Source organism: Meyerozyma guilliermondii, genomic scaffold (assembly GCF_000149425.1).
Source record: "Meyerozyma guilliermondii ATCC 6260 scaffold_4 genomic scaffold, whole genome shotgun sequence".
NCBI classification, from domain to species: domain Eukaryota; kingdom Fungi; phylum Ascomycota; class Pichiomycetes; order Serinales; family Debaryomycetaceae; genus Meyerozyma; species Meyerozyma guilliermondii.
In genome coordinates, this window is record NW_001809797.1 from 1,123,613 (window position 1) to 1,139,217 (window position 15,605).

Below are 15,605 nucleotides of genomic sequence, written 5' to 3' on the forward strand. Positions count from 1 at the left end.
TGAATGTATAATGTTTTATTTGCAACCGAATACCACATCCACACACCATTGGAGCCCAATTTGTAATCTTGACTCATTTCCAAATTTCTTCTTTTATGCCCCGTCTACGACCCGATGACCGACTACCGCCGGACCCACGCATCGGAACGAGCTTAAACTTACACGAAGGTGACATGGTTGGTCTGCTGAATGCTGAACCTGCTACTTTGGTCACCAAAAATGACAATTTTTCATCGGACTCGGAAATCGATTCCGATTTGGATTCCGCTTTGGATCCTGATTCTGACTCCGATGCCTATTCAGAAGCCGAGCCCGACGAGACTATAACCGCCACGATCGTCCGCGAGATCCAGGACGGCACTTATACGTGTTTGGTGTGCACTTCTGAAATCGACCTGGAGTCGAAAATCTGGTCCTGTCAGGAATGCTTTCGAGTTTACGACTTGGATTGTATTAAGGACTGGGCTAAAAATGGATCTTCCACAGACAAGGTCCAGAAAACCTGGAGATGTCCCGCTTGCAATGTGGTGACATCAACGGTTCCACAAAAGTTTACCTGTTGGTGCGGAAAGGTTGCAAATCCTCGCCCCAATTCCTTTATGCCGTTTAGTTGTGGAAATCCCTGTAATACGCCGTATCCTGGCTGTGTCCACAGCTGTTCTTCAGCGTGCCACCCTGGTCACCACCCTGTTTGTGGTGCTTTGGGACCGCTAATGAAGTGCCATTGCGGAAAACACGAGCGCCAATTGCCGTGCTTGATCACTCCATACGAGACTGGATGGAAGTGTAACGTTCCGTGTGAGGTTAATGTGTGTGATTTGGGACACGGCTGCCCGAAAAAAGCTTGTCATAGTGGATTTTGTGGTCCTTGTGATCGCATAGTGCAAGAGAAATGTTATTGTGGGCAACTGAAAATGGACGTCGCTTGCTACCAGCGTTTTGCCAAGCAGTGCAACGACGTGAAAGGAGAGGAAACTTGGATAGGAACTGTCAAATGTGGATTGAAAACAAAAATTTACTACGATTGTTCGGTCCATTATGATGAGATCGAATGCCAGCCACTTCCCACAGTATCAAGAAAATGTAAACTTTCTCCAGATGTGGTGAAGACCTGCCACTGTGGAAAGTCTTCTGTTGAACCCAAAATGAGAACAAAATGTACCGACCCAATCCCAGAATGTGACTCCGTTTGCGGAAAGCTTCTTTCTTGTGGCTGTACTTGTATCCAGAAATGTCACTCTGGAGAATGTGTTTGTTTCAATGTCTTGGAACGGGAATGTTCCTGTGGAAATTCCGCTTTCATGGTGCCTTGTAGATTCCTTCAAGAAGGATACCAGCCCAAATGTACCAGGAAATGTCCAGTGCTTCTCAATTGTCGTAAGCACTATCACAGAGAGGTATGCTGTCCCTTTGAAAAGGAAGCGCTACGAAGAGAAAGAGAGAAAAAGAAAGCGATTAGAAACGGAACTCGAACCTTGCGTAATGAAGACGAAACCATGACTATGGAACCTATTCATATTTGCATCAGAACTTGCAACAGGCTCAAATCTTGTGGACGTCACTACTGTGAGGCTTTATGTCACGCTGGACCTTGCGGAATATGTTTAGAGTCTTCAAATGAAGATCTAGTTTGTCATTGTGGAAAAACCAGAATCGATGCTCCGGTAAGATGTGGTACTGTTCTTGAATGTCACGAGCAATGTGCGCGTCCTAAAGCTTGTGGACATAGACCTGAGGTTCACGAGTGCCATGACGATAATACAAATTGTCCCAAATGTACCGCATCGGTAACCAAAAGATGCAATTGTGGACGTAAGGAAATCAAAAATGTTCTTTGCTCACAAACCAACGTTTCCTGTGGTACAATGTGTACTGAAACCAAAGCCTGTGGTCACCCTTGTCTCAATGTGTGTTCCTCTGATTGCACAGAACGTAACATTCACGCCAGCCCTGCCAACTGCCAACTGTATTGCAAAAAGTATCGACTCAAATGTCCTCACACGTGCAAATCTAAATGCCACTTCAAAAAACCAGGGAAGCCTTTACTCTGTGATGGCTTCTTGTGCAAAGAAACTGTACAAATTCAGTGCCCATGTGGACGTAAAAAGAAGGTCGGAAGTTGTGGAGGCAGCACTTTGAGTGCATCTTTGATTTTGCTGAGCTTGGATTGTGACGAAGACTGCTTAAAAGCAGCCAGAGATGAAGAGCTTCGTAAAGTTTTGTTAGGCGACGAAGAAGACCAGTTGGAGCTTCCTTACTCTGACTCGTTGATGGATGTATTTGAACGTCAAACTCTGTGGTGTTCTAGAATGGAGGTTGTCTTTAGGGTTTTTGTAAAGGAGAGTCTTCAGTTGAAGGAGAATGAGAGTGGAGAGAAGTCTGAAGAGAATGGAGAGGAGTATGAAGAGAATGCAGTGAAGCCCACTCAAGAGAATGATGTGAAGTCTTCCAAAGAGCTGGAAGAAACTTCTAACGAGCCTCCGTCCGTCACTTTCCGTCGTTTCTCCGGACTCAACAGTGCACAAATAGCCTTCTTGTGTGACTTGGCCAAGAGTTTACGTCTTTACTCTGAACATGACGACGAGTCAATGTTCATTGCTATCACTAAGCACACCTTTCTTCCCGAGACTACAATCCAGCAATCGGTTCTTTCAAGACAACAGTACCGGATTGAGATGAATAAGGCTGAAATGATGAAAAAAAAAGACATTGCAGAATCTCTCTTCAATGCGATTCTTGTTCAAGATGTCTTCTTTGGCATTGTTAAAGATGAGCTTGAGCGTGAGTTAATGCCTTTGATCGAAGGGTTCAAAATAGAGAAGCCAAAGATGCATTGGATGAGGGAATCTACCTATGTGTTTTACTCGGAAACATCGTATCAGCAGATGACTTTGGAGGAAGAGAACAAATTGTATCTTGCAATGAAGTCGGTTCGCAATGCTGTACGCAACAAGTCGTTGGCGTTCAATGCTAAGCTTTGTCTCATAGATGCCGATGTTGAACACATTTTAAAAGTTAACGAAAAAGACTTGGCACTTAAACTGGACGAAAAGGAAGTAAAAGAGCCATCACCTTCATTGGAAAATAATTCATTTTCTATCTTGGAGGGGTCTATATAGTGTAAATAATGCTGAATCACCTGGTTCATTTTCCTTTGAACTTGTTGGATTACTGAGGATTAGCTTATCGATTGTGCTTCATTCGATTCGTTCGACTCGGTTGATGCGTTCGACTCGTTCGATTGTTCTTCATGGTTTTCGCCGGCTTTGCTGCTTTTATGACGTCTTTTGCGTTTCTTAGGTGCGTCGGAGGCTTCGGTTGCCTCAACCTTCTTTTTCTTGACACTGAGAGGATTAGGTGCCTTTGGACCCTTTCTCTTTTTACCCTCAGGAACATCTTTTGGAACAATGCCGGCATTTTTGGCATCATTCAATCCTCCCGTTAACTTGGACGTCTCCAAAGATTCAGAAATTTGGGCTGATTTCTTCGACAATGGTTCCATCACCATCACCGACCTGTTCATATATACAAGTGGAATTCCTGGCACTTGGCGAAGTTTCTTGCGCAATTCGTAGTCCTGGGTGGCTACAATATAGCGATGCTTGTTTTTCCCATCAACATTGACTATTGATTCGATGCATTCGGATGGATCAAGTGGAGCTTTTGGAGGATGATTACATCGTCTTCTCTCGAATTTCTTGGCTATTTCGATCGCATCTTGGTTTTTTGTGCTATAGAGAGCTTGCATGCAACACTGGGTGATCATAGGTTTGATCTCGGCTTGAATAGTTCGATTTATGCCTTTTGCAACATCGAAAGAAGCGCTTTGGCACAAGGTTACGAGATCACTATGGACAATTGTTTGGTATGGTTCCCTGAACTTGAAGGTGTGCTGGTACACGAGCATCTGCTTTCTGTAGGACTTAGCTCTTTTTTGTCTCATGGTGACGAAAAAGCGTTGCAGGTGAACTCGTAATTGAGGTGAGATGAGGTAGATGAGCCTGCGTTTGGTCCTGCATGCGGATTCACGAAATTCTGCATGTGCGGAACGACCCGAAGGTTTTTTTAACCGATGGTCGGGAACCGGGTGCAGTACCGGCGCTTCCCCGTCAAGAGTGTCTTGTCTGCAGTATGGTTTTTTAGGACCCAGCCTGAAATAAGCCAATGTGGCTTGTGTTAGATTGCCGCTGGAACTGAAATAAAGGAAGATACACCAAGTTCGGCCCTATCGGATATCGGCGAACCGGTTGGCCAAAGATAGCTGAGATCTGCAATGCAAAAAAAATGTCGATTTTGCGTCCCCGCGCAATCAATCAATCGTGAGCCGATTGATACGCCGCATGCATCGGCAGGGGTTACCATGGCTGTGGAAGTCATATCGGTCGATTCTTAAACCGACAAAGTTCGAAAGTAGCCTAAGCTGTTTGACTCAAGTTGCATATTTTTTCCGGCTGAAACGAATTTTTTCCAGCTGAATTTCTTGCTTGGCGGCTGTATCCGATTTTTTTTGCTCATGCAAGAAATGATAGGTGCATAAACCCAGCGCCGTACCACCGCGAGGACAACGCTTCCATGCTGGATGCGGTCACTGTATGCGGGAAAGATGCATGAAGGCTTCGATAATTGGCCGAACAATAGTGCGTCAATGGCTGCGGGGCCTATGCATCTGATGCCGTGCGTACTTGCCCGATTGTGGTAGCACGGCACCATATCTGCCGTGGCTATCATCGCGATATAAGGTGGCTTTCCCTACCTAATAATTTTTGCAAGATTCCACATGGACAGACTTAGAAGTGCCTTTGACAAGGGCAAAGAAAAGCACCATGTTGTCGAGGAAAAGGTGGGAGATTCTGATGATATCCCCCTTTCACCAGGCCAGTCCATCAAGCTCACCACGGTTAGGTCGCAGGAATTCGACCCTATGGACTCGAAACTTGAAAATACCATTCTTGAAGACGTCTATGCGGCGCCCATAGTCGAAGACGACTCGCCATACCCCGAGGTCAGAGCAGCGGTACCCTCGACCGACGACCCTTCTGTTCCGCAAAATACTATCCGGATGTGGGTTATCGGCATGATTTTAACCACCATTGGTTGTGGATTAAACTTGTTATTTTCGCTCCACAGTCCTCAGGCCCAACTTTCAACCTATGTCACCTCCATCTTGGCCTGGCCCATCGGCACGGCATGGGCTCGGTTTCTTCCCAACATCAAGATTTTTGGCCTCGAGTTGAACCCCGGTCCATTCAATCTTAAGGAACATGCTCTTATCACCATCATGGGTAACGTCTCGTTTGGTGCTAGTGGTGCTGCCTACGCTACCGACATTTTGCTTGCTCAGAATGTTTACTACAAGCAAGACTTTGGCTGGGGTTTTGATCTTGTGGCTATCTGGAGTACCCAGTGTATTGGCTTTGCTCTTGCCGGAATCATGAGAAAAATCTTGATTTACCCTTCTTCCATGATTTACCCTCAGCAGTTGATCACCGCTACGTTTTTGACCAACATGCACATCAACAAGAACGTTCCCGCCAACGGGTGGAAAATCAGTAGAATGGCTTTCTTTGCTGTGATTTTCACCTCCAGTTTCTGCTGGTACTTTTTCCCCGGTTTCATTTTCCAGGCGCTATCGTACTTTGCCTGGATCACCTGGATCAAACCAAAGAACGTCATCGTCAACCAGATCTTTGGTGCTCAAACTGGTTTGGGATTGTTCCCGAACTGCTTCAGTTTGGACTGGAACCAAATTGCTGCCTATATTGGATCACCTTTAATTCCTCCAGCTCCAGTCATTTTCACCATTGCCATTTCTATCGTTCTCATCTTCTGGATTATAGTGCCTGCTATCCACTACTCCAACACCTGGTACGCCCAGTACTTGCCCATTTCCAGTTCTGGGTCGTTTGACAATACTCAACAATCATACAATGTGCTGAGAATCGTCTCCAAGGATTTGGGTTTCAACAAGAAAGCTTACGAAGCTTACTCTCCATTGTTCCTTTCCACCACATTTGCTATCAGTTACGGCTTGTCGTTTGCATCGATGACATCCACCATTGTTCACACCATCTTGTTCCACGGCAAAGATATCATTAACCAAATCAAGATGAAAGATAAGCCCGATGTTCATACTCGTCTCATGAAACAAAATTACAAAGATGTTCCAACCTGGTGGTTTGGCGCTGTTTTCTTGGTGTTCTTTGGGTTGTCCATCGCTACTGTTCGTGCTTGGGACACCCAAATGCCAGTATGGTGTTTGATAATTGCCTTGCTTATTGCCATTGTTTTCTTGATTCCCGTGGGTGTAATTTATGCCATCACCAACATCGCCGTGGGGTTGAACGTGGTGACGGAATTTATCATCGGTTACATGCTTCCTGGTAAACCATTGGCCATGATGTTCTTCAAGACGTTTGGCTACATCACCAACAACCAAGCCGTCACATTTGTCTCCGACATGAAGTTGGGCCACTATATGAAAATCAGCCCTCGTCTTTTGTTCTCTGCTCAATTCATCGCTACCATCTGGGGTTCATTGGTGCAAATTGCAGTGTTGAGATGGGCTTATGGTTCCATCGAAGACTTGTGTTCGCCAACTCAAAAGGACCATTACACTTGTCCTAATGGTGGAGTGTTCTTCACCGCCAGTATTATTTGGGGAGTCATTGGCCCTCAGCGTCAATTTTCTCAAGGCCAAATTTACTACGGCTTATTGTTCTTCTTCCTTATTGGTGCCATTCTTCCCGTCATCAACTGGTTGATTTTGAAAAAATGGCCCAATAGTTTGGTTAAGCACGTCAATTGGCCCGTTTTCTTCTCGGCTACAGGTTACATTCCTCCTGCTACCGCATACAATTACGCCTCGTACTGTGTGGTCGGGCTCACCTTCAACTACTTTATCAAGAAAAGATGGTTTCACTGGTGGAGTAAGTATAATTACTCATTGTCCGCTGGATTGGACATTGGGTTGGCATGGGCACTTTTGATGGTGTTTTTGTGCTTGTATTTGACCAATGCTCAGTTCCCTAGCTGGTGGGGAAATAGTGTGGTGGCTGGAACTTTGGACTCGAATAACTTGGCTATCAGAACCATGCTTAAGCCAGGTGAGACCTTTGGTCCATCGCTGTGGTAGAAACGCCGTTCAAGGAACTAACAATCTTAATTAAATATGAACCTGTTGTTGCTACTTGTATATATTAAGCCGTATTTCGCAGCCAAAGATCGAAGATTTCATGTTGCGCTTATATAAGCCGGGGTCGATGGATTTTTTTCACCGAACGGCGAAAAGAACTTAGTATGCAAAGAGCAGTATTCCAAGGAGTTAGAAGAGCTGTTGGAGCACGCCAAGCACCCCTTGGGTTGCGTATGGCCCGTCCTATTGTATGGGGACAAAAAAGTCCCATGATGGTGAGATTTTCATCGTCCCAGGCTCCTAAACCCGAAGAGAACGAACCAAAAAAAGAAGAGGAAACTGTGGCCGAAAACGAGGAAAATGCCGAACCTTTGTCTGAAGAACAACAGCAGATCCAGGAATTGCAAGGAAAGTTGACACAAAAGGACAAAGAACTTGCTGATATGAAAAATCACTATGCCAGAGCCGTGGCTGATTTCCGCAACTTACAAGAGTCTACCAAGAAGGAGGTTCAGAAGGCAAGAGACTTTGCGTTGCAAAAGTTTGCCAAGGACTTGTTGGAGTCGTTGGACAACTTCAGCTTGGCACTCAATGCCGTCAAGGAGGATACATTGGCTGCAAACAATGAGGTGAAAAACTTGTATGAGGGTGTAGATATGACCCGCAATGTTTTCGAGAAGACATTGGCCAAGCACGGCATTGAGAAAATCGACCCTATGGGCGAGCAATTTGACCCAAATATGCACGAAGCCACCTTTGAGATTCCTCAACCCGACAAGGAACCAGGAACAGTTTTCCATGTTCAACAGCCTGGCTACACATTGAATGCACGGGTGTTGAGACCAGCCAAGGTGGGATTGGTGAAGGGAGAGTAATGACTGTAAATAGAATGACATCATAGTACAACAGTATCGTACCGTAGCCTACTAGCTTTAGCGACTAGCGTGTGAAAAGACCCGTACACCAGCGAGTACCGGTGCCGGTTCGGTTGAGTCATAGTTCAAGAATCACCACTATTTCCATGTCTGCTGCCACTGCATTTAGACGCAATTTTTCCCACTCCTCTGCCGCGCTCGCGTCCAAGACATTGAAGATTGGTCTTATTCCGGGCGATGGTATTGGAAGAGAGGTGATTCCAGCCGGTAAAGCTGTGCTTGAGAACCTTCCTTCAAAGTTCGAATTAAAGTTTGATTTCGTCAATTTGGAAGCTGGATTCGAGCTTTTCAAGAAGACTGGAACGGCATTGCCCGACAGAACCGTTGAGGTTTTACAGAAGGAATGTGATGGTGCTTTGTTTGGTGCTGTTTCTTCACCTTCCGTCAAGGTCGAAGGTTACTCTTCTCCAATTGTTGCTTTGAGAAAGAAGATGGGATTGTATGCCAATGTTCGTCCTGTCAAGTCCGTGGAGGGCATTGACAGACCAGTTGATATGGTTATTGTCAGAGAAAATACCGAAGATTTGTATGTCAAGGAAGAGAAGACATACAAGAAAGAAGACGGTTTCCAAGGTAGCTGAGGCCATTAAAAGAATTTCTGAGACAGCCACCACGAGAATTGCCAAGATGGCTTACGACATTGCATTGCAAAGACAAGCCATTAGAGATGCTTCAACTGCTCTCAAATCGCTCCATACTTCTCCTTTCAGTCACGGTAACTCACAAGTCTAATGTGCTTTCTCAGTCTGATGGTTTGTTCAGAGAAACCTGTCGCCGTGTTTACGACGCCAATGCTGCCGAATACAGTGCTGTGGAGTACAAGGAACAAATCGTGGACTCGATGGTGTACCGTATGTTCAGAGAACCCGAGGTTTTCGATGTGGTGGTGGCTCCAAATTTGTACGGTGATATCTTGAGTGACGGAGCTGCTGCTCTTGTAGGATCTTTGGGAGTTGTACCTTCAGCTAACGTTGGAGACAACTTTGCTATTGGTGAACCTTGTCATGGTTCTGCTCCAGATATTGAAGGAAAAGGTATCTCCAACCCAGTGGCTACCATCAGATCCACAGCGTTGATGTTGGAGTTCATGGGCTACGCTGAGCCTGCTGCTTGCATCTACGAGGCTGTGGATGCCAATTTGGCCGAAAACAAAATCAAGACTCCAGACTTGGGAGGCTCGTCTTCCACTCAAGAGGTGATCGATGATATCATCAGAAGGTTGTAAATAGATTTAGCTACCTGATAAAACATGCTGCGAAAAATCCAATGCCGCCATCTTCCTTTGGAACCGCCCGAACACATCCTCCTGCTAATTGTTCGCATACTTGTGGGTCTCGGCTCATGCTAACAAATTCGTCTTTCCAGCCTCTTCTGTGCCAGTTGGGAAGCACTTGCTCCTTGGGTGCAAGTTTCCAGCCCTGCTCCTTCACCTCAGGGTCTGCAAGTAAATCCATTACTACTCGTTCGTTTTCATGAGGGTGGATCGAACATGTTGAATACACGATTTTTCTTGCACCGGGAAACTTCATAGTATGCTTGACGATTTTAAACTGGAAACTGGCCAATTTCGTGAGTCTTTCAGTATCTATGGTTTCTCGGTCTTGTTCCAGTTGTGCATCTTCCAACGCTCGTCCAAATATACCTGAGCCACTACACGATGGATCCACAACTATTCCTGTAACTTTGGGAAAATCACTGGGTATAATCGTCATAAAGTCGGCGTGGGTGATTTGAATGAGATCCTTATTGGGTCCCAATGCCTTGGACGTCATCATCTTCAATGTCTTGACTCTTTTATCGTCTCGTTCAAATGCATGTACTACTCCATTTTTAGGAAGAAAAGACGCCAAATGAGTAGTCTTGTTGCCAGGAGCAGCACAGGCGTCTATTACCACCTCGTGCTGGTTTTCTGGGTCGCCATTGAGGATTTGGGCGGGAAAACAGGATGCTCGGTCTTGAATAATGATCTTGCCATTTTTGTAAGCTTCAGTATTAGTAATCTTTTCTGACGGATGTATACCGTACAAGTTTGTGACTATCGTGTCTCTGTATATCTTGCCACTTGCAATTTCATCTGTAGAGTCCACAAACTTCAATTTTTCAAAAAAGTCTTCTCTCATCACCTCTTCCTCAGATGCCACAATTGTGTTGATACGTATCCATCGTATGGGTGTTTCGTCCTGCTCCACCGTGTTGGGAAGGTCTGCGAGTGTTTTGACCTTGTATCGAAGCTTAAGCTTGATAAGTTCGGCCTGAAGTCGGGTTTTATTCTCGAGAACCGCATCTTTAATAGGATGCTTTCCCAGCTCGATTCTTCCACGAGGAGAGAAAAGCAAGTCATGAACTAGCAACAAGAGAAGTGAATCGCTCACTTTGAGTTTCTTAAGCTTAGAAGATTGTCGTATTTTGCTCTTTTTGATCACCTCTTCGAGATACGGCTTGTATCTCATCGTAGAATATACAAGAGCATAGATATGTTTTGGAGAGGAGGAAAGGTGTTTGTTGTTGAATATTTGGGTATTTAGCCCTCCTCCCTTGGCGGAAAGGTACTTTTCAGCCTCAAAGTACAATTTCATCAAAATCACTCCTAGCTTTTTTAATCGGCTTCTTATTAAAGTAAATCGGTTTGCATCTTTTGTTTGATGCGCACCCGTGCACCCACGCTCAACCCCGGTATCGCGGCCGTTTCTTTCACCAACCACCTCCCCCATGGGTCCAGTACCCCCAAATGCATATCCGCCGGGCAAACGGCTCACTGTTGGCTCCCACTCCGTGACCATAATCAAATATATTTCCCAGGGCGGTTTTGCACACGTTTATACTTGTGAAATCAACCCGCCTTTTCGGGGCCAAACCGTAGCATGCTTGAAGCGAGTGGTAGTTCCCAACAAGCTTCAACTCAATCTTCTACGCCAAGAAGTCGACGCCATGAAGCGTCTCAAGGGCAATGACCACATCGTCTCATACATTGATTCCCATGCTTCTCGGTTGGTGTCAGCTGGGCAAGTTGGGGCCCCGACGTCGGCGCAGCAGTATGAAGTGTTTCTACTAATGGAATACTGTTCTCGCAATGGACTCATTGACTTTATGAACTCTCGACTCTCGTACAAACTCACCGAGCCGGAAATCCTCACCATCATGAGAGACGTTACCGTTGGAGTTGCAATGTGCCATCACCTACGTCCGCCATTGCTACACCGTGATATCAAGATTGAAAACGTTCTCATTGATTCCAATGGCTCCTACAAGTTGTGTGACTTTGGGCTGGCCGTGCCATACGCTCCGGTGCCACAGACTCCTCAGGAACTCCAGCTTCTTCATGACGATATAATGCATTATACCACTCCCCAGTACCGGGCTCCCGAGATGATAGATCTTTCACGGGGTTTTCCCATCGATGATAAGCTGGATATATGGGCCTTGGGGTGCTTTCTTTACAAATTGTGCTACTATACAACGCCTTTTGAGCTGCCGGGCCATGCTAGCATGGCTGACTTGGAACGTCTGATTCTTCATTCTTCCACTACCCTCAAGATTCCCCACGACCAACCGGGCCTGATATTTCTGCCTCGTCTCAAGAACATGATCAAATGCTGCTTGCGGGAAGACCCCCGGCGCAGACCTAACGCAGTGCAATTGCTTCAAGAAGTTTGCGCGATGAAGAACGAGCCAGTACCCAACGTCTTGCCTTACACAATGAAGGACAAGTTTTCAAGACTGGAACCCTCGTTGGTGACTCATACTACAGAACCACAACCGGACCAAATTCCTGTCAAAAAGGAAAAACCAAAGGATCCATTTGCATCAATTGACAAATCCAAGCTTCTCACTACAAAAAGTGATCTTGAGACCAAAGCACTTCCCCGTCCCCATTCTACCTATATTTCGGCTAGCGTTGCCAAATCATCCTCAAGCTCTCGTCCTTTGAGCTACATTGACTCCACTTCTGCTACCCTGCTCAAATCATTCGTGCACTCACAATTGGGCGATTCTACAAATTCCCATATAAACGACGGTCCTGGTACACTAGATTTCCTCCGGAGCAAGGAAGAAGAAAACGCCAAAAGTTTGGGCCTGCGACAAAATACTGGAGGCAGTTTCCGCCAGTCGTGGAAAGAGGGAATCAGAAGAATCAGTACCGGAAGCAGTAGCACTCATTCGACGGGTTACAATGGTTCTACGGAAAAGCGCAGTGCGTTTGGAACTATGAAAAAGGTATTGACTGGGGGTTCTTTCAGACGTGCAAGTACTAGTCCTGAGGAACCTGAACTGGAAGAATCTAGCTTGCTGATACAGAAAAGAATGGCCAGACTTCTCAACGGCTCCAATGACCACAAGGTGAAGAAAACTGCCGAAGGATACGGCAGATTCACAGACACGAAAGACTTTATTGATCTGGATGATATTGATGCCATAAATCGTGCGGAAGCAACGGTTTCAAACCCTATCGTCAAGAAAAACCATACCATCACTAGACGAACGATCCAGCCTCCTAAAGTCCCCAAGAGTCTATCGTACGAAAGCTCAAAAAAAACTGAACCGGCAATGCCTCCTAAGAAACCAGCCAAGAAACCTCCTCCGAAGCCCAAAAAGCCTTCTTTTTTGCAGGAGAAACACAAAAGAACCAGCGTTTCTAGCGACGACAGTTTGGTTCCGGATATCGATGATCTCGAAAAGCAGTTTGCAAAGCGGTTCCCAAGCTACGTATGAGACTACTGTAAATCTACAAGCGATGTCAGAATACTCATACTACAATCCTGCAACCATTACCTTTCATTAGCACAATATACAACTACGAAGACTCCTCCGTCCCACTCAAGTCCTCTATAGAATCCAAGACAAAGTCTATTCCTTCGTTGAACTTGTCACTAATGACATCCCACAAGTTATCACTTCCTGACTTCAAGACCCTACCAAACTTTCTTCTTGGTCTTTTGTTTTCGTCTGCCGAGTCTGCAGCTCTGCCAGAACCAGTGGAAGTCCAGCAAGAATTGAGATGGCTGGTGAACACCACAGAATTTTGGTAATACCAATCTACCATTGATTCGTCCATGACTGATACCAATGGCTTCAATGGAGATTTTGCTGCAAATGCTATGGTTCCTTTAACGACCTCTTTGATTTCTTGTGGTGGCCTTTTCGAATAAAGATGGACAATTGCTTGGTACGCATCGCCAAATCCAACGAAAACGATTTTCTTGATGTTTGAAAAATAAGTGATGTAGTTGTCCCAAACGTAGAGAAGCAACTCCTGTGAGAAAATGGTAGGGCTGTAGGTTGATACAGAAGGGTTAGCCAAAGAGCCGATGGGCTTCGAGGGAAGAGCCAAGGATGGAATTTCGATATCCATGAAACCCAATTTTTCATTAGATGGTTCCGAGCTTTCTGCTAATTCAGACTTGACCTTTTCCATTATTTGCACCATTGGATGCTCAAGAACAACCGAAGAGCCTCCGTCAATGGTTCCAGAATTGGGTTCGATATTAGCCCAGATTTCGTGTGGATCGTGAATGGTGACAACCAACGTCTCGGCATTATATATATCAGGACTTGCAAGAATGAGATCGTCTTTGCGAGAAGGCATATCTGTGAAATAGGAACTCTTCGTATCTGCGGTAGCTGCTGTGACAATTGGCAAGTTGACAAAATTGTACTTTTCAAAGAGCTCGTTGGCCTGGTGCGATCGGATGGTATCGGCGATATTAGTGAGCTTGTATGCATTGGTATTGGTGGAGAGGTCAAAGACATCTTCAAAGGACTGTTTGGGCATTCCTATCCTCATGCATTTCCAGTATTGTGCCAATGCCTTCATGACCTCGTCAACGGTTTCAATGGTGTCAGACAGCGGAAGCGCAGAAATGGTGTTCTCTGGAGGTTCTCCTAGAAGCACTTTGGTTACGGCTAGAGCACCATTTGTGATGGAATCCAAATTGTAGCCTCCTTCCAATATGACTGCAAGGTTTCCTCGGGCAATTCCTTTCAATAAATGGGTCATATACCCGTATCCTACAGGAGTGACATGGCATCCGCCAATGATATCACCATCAGCAGCGTCAAAACCCGAGCTGACAATCAACAAGTCCGGGTTGAACTCGTTGATCACAGGTAATATGATTTTGTTGAATGCATAGACGTAATCTCCATCTCCTTTTCCCGGGCAGTTCCAGGGGATATTTACCGAGTAACCTTCACCAGGACCCTCACCAACATTGCTATAATGGCCGTATTTCGTTCCTGGATAAAATCTGCCGTTTTCGTAGCGATGAAGTGAGATATAGAGAACTCTGGGATCGTTGTAGAATGCTTTTTGCGTACCATTTCCATGATGAATATCCCAGTCGATAATCACTATTCTTCGCACAGACTCAGGGTAGTTCTTGAGAATGTTCTTGGCGGCCACCGCTACGTTACTGAACAAACAGAAACCTCCAGGGGTATCTGGCTCAGCATGATGGCCCGGTGGCCGAACAATAGCCATTGAATTTTTCACTGTTCCTTCAACAACTGCCTTACAAGCCTCAATTGCTCCTCCGCACGAGAGCTTGGCAGACAAGTAGGAGTCGTTATTGACGTAGATAGAGTCACCTTTTTCCGTTTCTTCGAGTAATTGGTCTCGCGACATTTTTTCAGTCGATTGAATATACAGCAAATGCTCTTTTGAATGCACTTCGAGAATCTCTTCAGCAGTGGCTTCTCTTACGGGAATTTTGGTCATGTAGGGTCCCAAATGGTCGCTTCCAGACAATGAAGTATCGTGAATTAAACCGGTTTCGGCCAACTTTTTGTAGATTCGATAAATTCTTCGAGGGTCTTCCGGGTGAGGATCAATGTACTCAAAGTACGACGTGAAGATCTTGGCGTGGTATCTCATTCGTACGTCGTAAACTAACCCGGTTTTCAATGGTACGTAGAAAAGTTGCGGTTGTGCTGGCGGCACCACCACCATGCCCCCATTTTCTTTCAGGGCTACCGACATCGGCTCCGCTTTTGTGGGGCCATTTTTGGATTCTGTATGCTCTTCTAGCTTGATTCTCTTGTTTTCTGCGCCATTCGTGTCTCCGTCGTGATTTTCCAACGGGTGTTTCCCATCGAGCTCTGGAGTTTGTCGTGAGCTTGTATCCTCCAATTTCATGGCACCTGGTGCCTGGGGTGTGTCCTCAAATTGAGACATGTTGTTCACGACTTCGTGGGCACCTCTATTGTTTTGAGAGAAAATTGAACAATATAGAAATAAACTAATGAAGATCTCATTTCCGGATAATCTGAAGGAAGCCACAGCGGACACCGGTACACCGCATGCCGCTGCCTGCCAAGCGAAACGGTAAATATAGCCTGGCGTGGACATGCGAGCAACTTTGATGCAGGGGCGGGGTATTGAACGAGAGATACGATCGAGTAGATAGTGGTAATCAGCTCCCTGGTAATAGTTACTCAAAAAAGGCTTTTGCAATATGGCCTTTACCCATGCGCCAGCTGCTTCTCTGACAGATATATGCGTCTCGCATGCGTCTTTTTCGATGGGCATCAGGACCAATTTA

The 15,605-nt window shown here is 45.6% G+C and overlaps 9 protein-coding genes across 9 annotated transcripts; 6 read left to right on the plus strand and 3 right to left on the minus strand. All coding sequences in view use genetic code 12, as the record gives it.

Annotated features, from left to right (window-relative positions):
* Nucleotides 1-95: 95 nt before the first annotated feature.
* Nucleotides 96-3,119, plus strand: PGUG_03871 (uncharacterized protein; the record flags this gene model as incomplete). Its single annotated transcript, XM_001484440.1, has 1 exon — nucleotides 96-3,119. One exon carries the CDS (start codon nucleotides 96-98, stop codon nucleotides 3,117-3,119), a length of 3,024 nt encoding a protein of 1,007 aa, XP_001484490.2.
* Nucleotides 3,120-3,178: 59 nt separating this feature from the next.
* On the minus strand, nucleotides 3,179-3,943 carry PGUG_03872 (rRNA-binding ribosome biosynthesis protein; the record flags this gene model as incomplete). Its single annotated transcript, XM_001484441.1, has 1 exon — nucleotides 3,179-3,943. One exon carries the CDS (start codon nucleotides 3,941-3,943, stop codon nucleotides 3,179-3,181), a length of 765 nt encoding a protein of 254 aa, XP_001484491.1.
* An 834-nt stretch (nucleotides 3,944-4,777) lies between these two features.
* Nucleotides 4,778-7,132, plus strand: OPT1 (oligopeptide transporter; the record flags this gene model as incomplete). Its single annotated transcript, XM_001484442.1, has 1 exon — nucleotides 4,778-7,132. One exon carries the CDS (start codon nucleotides 4,778-4,780, stop codon nucleotides 7,130-7,132), a length of 2,355 nt encoding a protein of 784 aa, XP_001484492.2.
* Nucleotides 7,133-7,296: 164 nt separating this feature from the next.
* MGE1 (Mge1p) lies at nucleotides 7,297-8,007 on the plus strand (the record flags this gene model as incomplete). The annotated part of the gene is made up of 1 exon (XM_001484443.1): nucleotides 7,297-8,007. One exon carries the CDS (start codon nucleotides 7,297-7,299, stop codon nucleotides 8,005-8,007), a length of 711 nt encoding a protein of 236 aa, XP_001484493.1.
* Nucleotides 8,008-8,153: 146 nt separating this feature from the next.
* On the plus strand, nucleotides 8,154-8,648 carry PGUG_03875 (uncharacterized protein; the record flags this gene model as incomplete). Its single annotated transcript, XM_001484444.1, has 1 exon — nucleotides 8,154-8,648. One exon carries the CDS (start codon nucleotides 8,154-8,156, stop codon nucleotides 8,646-8,648), a length of 495 nt encoding a protein of 164 aa, XP_001484494.1.
* Nucleotides 8,649-8,734: 86 nt separating this feature from the next.
* Nucleotides 8,735-9,292, plus strand: PGUG_03876 (uncharacterized protein; the record flags this gene model as incomplete). The annotated part of the gene is made up of 1 exon (XM_001484445.1): nucleotides 8,735-9,292. One exon carries the CDS (start codon nucleotides 8,735-8,737, stop codon nucleotides 9,290-9,292), a length of 558 nt encoding a protein of 185 aa, XP_001484495.2.
* Nucleotides 9,293-9,302: 10 nt separating this feature from the next.
* Nucleotides 9,303-10,847, minus strand: PGUG_03877 (rRNA (cytosine-C5-)-methyltransferase; the record flags this gene model as incomplete). Its single annotated transcript, XM_001484447.1, has 1 exon — nucleotides 9,303-10,847. The coding sequence occupies one exon, from the start codon at nucleotides 10,845-10,847 to the stop codon at nucleotides 9,303-9,305; it is 1,545 nt and encodes a 514-aa protein (XP_001484497.2).
* On the plus strand, nucleotides 10,777-12,777 carry PRK1 (serine/threonine protein kinase; the record flags this gene model as incomplete). The annotated part of the gene is made up of 1 exon (XM_001484446.1): nucleotides 10,777-12,777. One exon carries the CDS (start codon nucleotides 10,777-10,779, stop codon nucleotides 12,775-12,777), a length of 2,001 nt encoding a protein of 666 aa, XP_001484496.2.
* An 82-nt stretch (nucleotides 12,778-12,859) lies between these two features.
* On the minus strand, nucleotides 12,860-15,592 carry HDA1 (histone deacetylase; the record flags this gene model as incomplete). The annotated part of the gene is made up of 1 exon (XM_001484448.1): nucleotides 12,860-15,592. One exon carries the CDS (start codon nucleotides 15,590-15,592, stop codon nucleotides 12,860-12,862), a length of 2,733 nt encoding a protein of 910 aa, XP_001484498.2.
* Between the last annotated feature and the right edge of the window lie 13 nt (nucleotides 15,593-15,605).